This window comes from Homarus americanus, unplaced genomic scaffold (genome assembly GCF_018991925.1).
Source record: "Homarus americanus isolate GMGI-L3 unplaced genomic scaffold, GMGI_Hamer_2.0 scaffold12576, whole genome shotgun sequence".
Taxonomy (NCBI): domain Eukaryota; kingdom Metazoa; phylum Arthropoda; class Malacostraca; order Decapoda; family Nephropidae; genus Homarus; species Homarus americanus.
In genome coordinates this window covers 14,187-22,649 of record NW_024733113.1, presented here as the reverse complement: position 1 = coordinate 22,649, position 8,463 = coordinate 14,187, and the positions used below count along the sequence as shown (strand labels likewise).

At 38.3% G+C, this 8,463-nt stretch overlaps 1 protein-coding gene across 1 annotated transcript; it reads right to left on the bottom strand.

Moving 5' to 3' along the window:
• Positions 1-615: 615 nt before the first annotated feature.
• On the bottom strand, positions 616-3,437 carry LOC121869255 (protein-L-histidine N-pros-methyltransferase-like). The gene is made up of 2 exons (XM_042370503.1): positions 3,104-3,437; positions 616-1,104 (listed from the first exon to the last, which is right to left on the bottom strand). Exons 1-2 carry the CDS (start codon positions 3,267-3,269, stop codon positions 803-805), a joined length of 468 nt encoding a protein of 155 aa, XP_042226437.1. The 5' UTR covers positions 3,270-3,437; the 3' UTR covers positions 616-802.
• Between the last annotated feature and the right edge of the window lie 5,026 nt (positions 3,438-8,463).

Below are 8,463 nucleotides of genomic sequence, written 5' to 3'. Positions count from 1 at the left end.
AAAAGTCGATAATCTACTTTCCGGAAAAATAGAAAAATCTACTTTTCAGAAAAGTAGATTACCAACTTTCCCGGAAAGTAGATATTTCCCATTTTCTATGATACAAATTTCCCGTTTTCTATGATAATCTACTTCTGAAAAATAGGTAATATTTCTCAAAAGTGGATAATTTACTTCCACGAAAAGTCGATAATCTACTTTCCCGAAAAGTAGATAATCTACTTTTCAGGAAAGTAGATAACCAACTTTCCCGGAAAGTAGATATTTCCCATTTTCTATGACACAAATTTCCCGTTTTCTATGATAAGTAGATAACCAACTTTCCCAGAAAGTAGAAATATTTCCCATTTTCTGTGATACAAATTTCCCGTTTTCTATGATAATCTACTTTGGAAAATATGCTAATATTTCCCAAAAAGTCGATAATCTACCTCCACGAAAAGTCGATTGAATAACCTGGTAGTAACCGTGAAAGGGTTAATTGTCATTACTATATATAGGTTCTCCTGCCAGTTTATTTGTACACACTGCACATACAAATGAACATAATGCTTATTTTATCTAACACGCTCTTCAATTCTTAACCCTATAGTAAGGAGAACAGAAACTACTTCATTTATATATCCAAAAGTAAGTTTTATTTCCCAGTACAGTAACAATCTTTCAACAGAGGAATAAATGAACAAATCTTAATAAAATATATTTATAAAATTACATTATTTGAAGTGTGAAATATTCAGTAAGACATCTCTTTATAAGATACTATGGTCTTTCAACACTTCTCTTGATATGATCTGATCCTCTATACGACATGGTCAAGGGCGTCATCGTAATGATCTTCACTCTCTTCCGTTGTCTGTTTGGCAGATATTGTCTTCTCGTTGACCTCTGACCAGTCATTGACCTTGCTAAACACCATAACAACATCGGACAGCCAATAGAAGGCCTGGTCGAGGTCACCTTCACACAAGTATGGAAGACGCGACCACCGCTCCAGCTTGTATCCCAGGCTGGGGAAGACGTCTGTGGCTAAACTGTTAACCTGCTCCTCTATGGCAGTGCCCGTAACGCCCAGCTCCTCAGACGGCATGTTGTCTATGGTACCTGCAATGTCAGAATAATGTAGGAGGGAGGTCCGGACTGCCCCTGATCTCGGGGAAACATTTTAAGGGGGGAGTGGGGTAATGTGCTCTGGCGATACTCTACTGGAACAGAAATTCCAAAACGACCAACAACTGAATTTATTGTTATCATATGTATGAGATTATGATTACATGATTTCAATGCAGTGTTCGAAACAACTTAATACGATATGCGAAAAATAAGAAAACACAACGTGTGTGTAATACGCACGTTAAGGTTATGTATTAGGAGCTGATTATTCTTTGGACTGATTAGTCATCACACCAGAGAGAATCAAACAAAAGGCTTTCATGAACAACTATGATTAGAATGGATCCAGGATTTTGTAGGGTAGGGCAAAGTCTAAGGGGAGGTGGGGTAGGGCAAAGTCTAAGGGGAGGTGGGGGTAGGGCAAGGTGTAGGGGGGGAGGGAAGGTGGGGCAAGGTCTAAGGGGAGGTGGGGTAGGGCAAGGTCTAAGGGAGGTGGGGTAGGGCAAGGTCTAAGGGAGGTGGGGTAGGGCAGGTCAGGTCAGGTAAGGGGAGGTGGGAGGTGGGGTAGGGCAAGGTGTAAGGGGAGGTGGGGTAGGGGAAGGTGTAAGGGAGGTGGGGTAGGGGAAGGTCTAAGGAGGTGGGGGGGGAAGGAAGGGGAAGGTGGGGAGGGGGGTAGGGGAAGGTCTAAGGGGAGGTGGGGTAGGGGAAGGTCTAAGGGAGGTGGGGTGGGGAGGTCTAAGGGGAGGTGGGGTAGGGGAAGGTCTAAGGGGGTGGGGTAGGGGAAGGTCTAAGGGGAGGTGGGGTAGGGGGAAGGTCTAAGGGGAGGTGGGGTAGGGGAAGGTCTAAGGGGAGGTGGGGTAGGGGAAGGTCTAAGGAGGTGGGGTAGGGGGGGGAAGGTCTAAGGGGAGGTGGGGTAGGGAAGGTCTAAGGGGAGGTGGGGTAGGGGGGTCTGGGGAGGTGGGGTAGGGGGGAGGTGGGGGGGGGGGGAAGGTCTAAGGGGAGGGTCAAAGGGGGAGGTGGGGTGGGGAAGGTCTAGGTGGGGAAGGGGGGGGTGGGGAAGGTCTAAGGGGAGGTGGGGAAGGTCTAAGGGGAGGTGGGGTCTAAGGAGGTGGGGAAGGTCTAAGGTGGGGGAGGTCTAAGGGGAGGTGGGGGGTAGGGGGGGAAAGGTCTAAGGGGAGGTGGGGGTCTAAGGGGAGGTGGGGTCTAAGGGGAGGTGGGGTAGGTGGGGGGGAGGAGGGGGGTGGGGTAGGTGGGTAGGGGAGGTGGGGTGGGGAGGGGAGGTGGGGTAGGTGGGGTAGGGGGAGGTGGGGGAGGGGGAAGGTGGGAAGGGGGGGAGGGGGGTAGGGGGAGGTGGGGTAGGGAAGGTGGGGGGTGGGGTAGGGGAAGGTCTGGGGGAGGTGGGGTGAGGGGAAGGTCTAAGGGAGGTGGGGTAGGGGAAGGTCTAAGGGGAGGTGGGGGTAGGGGAAGGTCTAAGGGGAGGTGGGGTAGGGGAAGGTCTAAGGGGAGGTGGGGTAGGGGAAGGTCTAAGGGGAGGTGGGGTAGGGGAAGCGTGAAGTTTCTGTCTGTACATCTCATTAGCACGTCTTTATAGAAGTCTGGCTAACCAATAATAATTACTCTTATTTTGTCAGACCTGTCTATTTCTTGAAAACACAGCCAGGAAAGGTAAGGTCAGATTTAACGTAAACATAAGTGTAACGCCCCCCCCCCCCTTTGTTTCAAATGATGCCTAAGACATTCTACATGAATAAAATACAATTACTCATTCAGCTGAGATCTCTCTTCCCAAACTAAATGACTCCCCAATATGCTTCAATTATTAACTGATTTTGCTGAGCCCAGAACATTATAAAGATCTATTTGTGTGTGTAAAGTGACTGGATGTTAAGATGTTGTTGTACTGTATTTAGAAAATTCCTAAGTTTAGCGATATCGTTGTTTTGTGGGACGTCGCCTCATGTTCGTCACTTTGAATGTACAGATCACTTACCAATCTCAACATAGGGGCTGAAGGGGAGGACGAGAGCCACAACAAGGGCCCCGTGCGTCGACAGCTTGGTGCGGATATCCTCGATGAGGGTCCTGGGTGTGTCGCAGCGGTCCAGTAGGTTGAGGCACGTCACTACGTCGTACTGCTCGTCCTCCACCTCTTTCATCCACGACCACGTGTCCAGCACACTAGAATCATACCAAGGGACATGTCACATACCAGACTATTGATTCTACAAGACTGGGAAAGTTCTAACCTCTAATGATGGTAAATTGTTCTTGTTTCAAAGTGAACACAACATTTTCAGTGATGTGGTCATTCTAGAAAGCTCATACAAGGTTAATTAAAACTCTTATATAATCATATCCAAGATCATAGTTAGACAAGATTTCCTACAAAGTTTCATTATAACTTTATATTGAGGAGATAGTTATCTTGCTTACAGAATATATTTCTACTGACTGAGAGACCCCACACAAGTATCCAGACAGATTCAGGGTTTGGTCTCATCATCACAGGTGGAGACAAATCAGTAACAATAACCCCAAGTCACCCAGCAGAACTCTTAGCGATGGGTGACGCCTCGTTACTCTGGTTTATATAATTTATTTCAATTTCAGTTCACAGTGTCATTATAACTATTGTGGAGTCGGAGTCGGTAAAATTGTCCAGACTCCGACTCCGACTGAAGCTATTCTGTTCCTAAGAACAAATATATGAACTCAGGTATATTCATTGCAGTGATTCCACTGATCCCACTAATTTTCTTAAATTATTAAAAGAATTTATTTCCATTTTATAAGCATTATTATGAATTTATTGTAGCAGGCACAGTATAGCACTATAATTTTGGACGATAGTCTCTTCTTTACCATTTGAAATTTTGAATTATATCAAATTTTGTTTCGTTGAAAACTGCACAGAGGCTCTCAGCTACAAAACAATTAGCTACAACCTGTTTTTGGTGAGATTAAGGCAAATTTAATTTAATAACTTAATCATGCAAGGTTTATCCATTTTCCTTAATAAGGTATTCATTTCTTTAATGTACATAAATATATAACTTTACTTTAAAAGGAATTGTAGGATCATCATTTAGATCCACATCAGATTATGAGCTTAAACAAAATTCATATGCTGAGATCGAACTTTAGATATACATGTAAATGGTGTTTTCTAGTTAATATCTTGAATTCTTAATAAATTTATTTTTCTTTTGATTGAAACTTTGAAAGTCAAGCCTATCATCTTTTTGTAGTTCTTAAATATCGTCCAGATCATTAATAAAGCTGTAGCAGTATAGCCACGGTGTTTTACTTTTAACCTATGCAGGTTACAACATACAAATTACAATTAGGATGGTAGAAATAGTTGTTACAAATAGGCCAAGGAGTCGGAGTCGGAAGCATAAAAATTTGAGGAGTCGGAGTCGAAGGTTTTGTCTTCGACTCCACAGCCCTGGTACCTATACTGAAATTTTGAACAAAATCCATTTTTTGGCCGAAATGACGAAAATTGTAAGTCTATAGCCTTAAAGGATTTTTGGCCAAAAATACGTTTTCTCTCTGAACTAAAATTTAATGTGCCTAACTATTTAAGTACATCCAGAATAATACACAAGCACCAAGAAATGACCTCGAAAACCCATAAGTGGCGAGTAATTAGCATTGCAAAAGTAATTAAAATATTCTAAAAATCATTTGAACATTTTCTAAAAGCCATTTGAACAAGTTATAATCAAGATATCAAATTTTGGTTAACAGATCCTTAAGCAGCACATTCAGGAGTACCTATACTGAAATTTTGAACAAAATCCATTTTTTGGCCGAAAATGATAAAAATTGTAAGTCTATAGCCTTAAAGGATTTTTGGCCAAAAATACGTTTTTCTCTGAACTAAAATTTAATGTGCCTAACTATTTAAGTACATCCAGAATAATACACAAGCACCAAGAAATGACCTCGAAAACCCATAAGTGGCGAGTAATTAGCATTGCAAAAGTAATTAAAATATTCTAAAAATCATTTGAACATTTTCTAAAAGCCATTTGAACAAGTTATAATCAAGATATCAAATTTTGGTTAACAGGATCCTTAAGCAGCACATTCAGGAGTACCTATACTGAAATTTTGAACAAAAATCCATTTTTGGGTCGTGGAAATTACAAAATTAAAGTCTATAGCCTTAAAGGATTTTAATAAAATACGTTTTCTCTCTGAACTAAAATTTAATGTGCCCATAACTATTTAAGTACATCCAGAATAATACACAAGCACCAAGAAATGACCTCGAAAACCCATAAGTGGCGAGTAATTAGCATTGCAAAAGTAATTAAAATATTCTAAAAATCATTTAACATTTTCTAAAAGCCATTTGAACAAGTTATAATCAAGATATCAAATTTTGGTTAACAGATCCTTAAGCAGCACATTCAGGAGTACTTATACTGAAATTTTGAACAAAATCCATTTTTTGGCCGAAATGACGAAAATTGTAAGTCTAAAGCCTTAAAGGATTTTTGGCCAAAAATACTTTTTTTCTCTGAACTAAAATTTAATGTGCCTAACTATTTAAGTACATCCAGAATAATACACAAGCACCAAGAAATGACCTCGAAAACCCATAAGTGGCGAGTAATTAGCATTGCAAAAGTAATTAAAATATTCTAAAAATCATTTGAACATTTTCTAAAAGCCATTTGAACAAGTTATAATCAAGATATCAAATTTTGGTTAACAGATCCTTAAGCAGCACATTCAGGAGTACCTATACTGAAATTTTGAACAAAATCCATTTGTGGACGAAATGCCAAAAATTGTAAGGCTTACCCCTTACAGAATTTTTGGCCAAAATACTTTTTCTCTCTGAACTAAAATTTAATGTGCCTAACTATTTAAGTACATCCAGAATAATACGCAAGCACCAAGAAATGACCTCGAAAACCCATAAGTGGCGAGTAATTAGCATTGCAAAAGTAATTAAAATATTCTAAAATTCATTTGAACATTTTCTAAAAGCCATTTGAACAAGTTATAATCAAGATATCAAATTTTGTTAACAGATCCTTAAGCAGCACATTCAGGAGTACCTATACTGAAATTTTGAACAAAATCCATTTTTTGGCCGAAATGACGAAAATTGTAAGTCTATAGCCTTAAAGGATTTTTGGCCAAAAATACGTTTTCTCTCTGAACTAAAATTTAATGTGCCTAACTATTTAAGTACATCCAGAATAATACACAAGCACCAAGAAATGACCTCGAAAACCCATAAGTGGCGAGTAATTAGCATTGCAAAAGTAATTAAAATATTCTAAAATCATTTGAACATTTTCTAAAAACCATTTGAACAAGTTATAATCAAGATATCAAATTTTGGTTAACAGATCTCAGCACATTCAGGAGTACCTAAACTGAAATTTTGAACAAAATCCATTTTTGGCCGAAAATGACAAAATTGTAAGTCTATAGCCTTAAAGGATTTTTGGCCAAAATACGTTTTCTCTGAACTAAATTTAATGTGCCTAACTATTTAAGTACATCCAGAATAATACACAAGCACCAAGAAATGACCTCGAAAACCCATAAGTGGCGAGTAAATTAGCATTGCAAAAGTAATTAAAATATTCTAAAATCATTTGAACATTTTCTAAAAGCCATTTGAACAAGTTATAATCAAGATATCAAATTTTGGTTAACAGATCCTTAAGCAGCACATTCAGGAGTACCTATACTGAAATTTTGAAAAAAATCCATTTTTTGGTCGAAATGACAAAAATTGTAAGTCTAAAGCCTTAAAGGATTTTTGGCCAAAATACGTTTTCTCTCTGAACTAAAATTTAATGTGCCTAACTATTTAAGTACATCCAGAATAATACACAAGCACCAAGAAATGACCTCAAAAACCCATAAGTGGCGAGAAATTAGCATTGCAAAAGTAATTAAAATATTCTAAAAATCATTTGAACATTTTCTAAAAGCCATTTGAACAAGTTATAATCAAGATATCAAATTTTGGTTAACAGATCCTTAAGCAGCACATTCAGGAGTACCTATACCGAAATTTTGAACAAAATCCATTTTTTGGCCAAAAATGACAAAAATTGTAAGTCTATAGCCTTAAAGGATTTTGGCCAAAATTACGTTTTCTCTCTGAACTAAAATTTAATGTGCCTAACTATTTAAGTACATCCAGAATAATACACAAGCACCAAGAAATGACCTCGAAAACCCATAAGTGGCGAGTAATTAGCACTGCAAAAGTAATTAGAATATTCTAAAAATCATTTGAACATTTTCTAAAAGCCATTTGAACAAGTTATAATCAAGATATCAAATTTTGGTTAACAGATCCTTAAGCAGCACATTCAGGAGTACCTATCAGGGCTGTGGAGTCGGAGTCGAGGAGTCGGAGGAAATTTCGGCTTGTGGAGTTGGAGTCGGTAAAATTGTCCAGACTCCGACTCCGACTCCGACTGAAGCTATTCTGTTCCTAAGAACAAATATATGAACTCAGGCATATTCATTGCAGTGATTCCACTGATCCCACTAATTTTCTTAAATTATTAAAAGAATTTATTTCCATTTTATAAGAATTATTATGAATTTATTGTAGCAGGCACAGTATAGCACTATAATTTTGGACGATAGTCTCTTCTTTACCATTTGAAATTTTGAATTATATCAAATTTTGTTTCGTTGAAAACTGCACAGAGGCTCTCAGCTACAAAACAATTAGCTACAACCTGTTTTTGGTGAGATTAAGGCAAATTCAATTTAATAACTTAATCATGTAAGGTTTATCCATTTTCCTTAATAAGGTATTCATTTCTTTAATGTATATAAATATATAACTTTACTTTAAAAGGAATTGTAGGATCATCATTTAGATCCACATCAGATTATGAGCTTAAACAAAATTCATATGCTGAGATCGAACTTTTAGATATACATGTAAATGGTGTTTTCTAGTTAATATCTTGAATTCTTAATAAATTTATTTTTCTTTTGATTGAAACTTTGAAAGTCAAGCCTATCATCTTTTTGTAGTTCTTAAATATCGTCCAGATCATTAATAAAGCTGTAGCAGTATAGCCAGGGTGTTTTACTTTTTACCTATGCAGGTTACAACATACAAATTACAATTAGGATGGTAGAAATAGTTGTTACAAATAGGCCAAGGAGTCGGAGTCGGAGTCGGAAGCATAAAAATTTGAGGAGTCGGAGTCGGAATCGGAGTCGAAGGTTTTGTCTTCGACTCCACAGCCCTGCCTCTGTCCCCCAGCTGATGAAACGTTTGTATTATTATTATTATTATTATTATTGAGGCTGGTTTTATCATTACTCTTATCAGCCATTTTA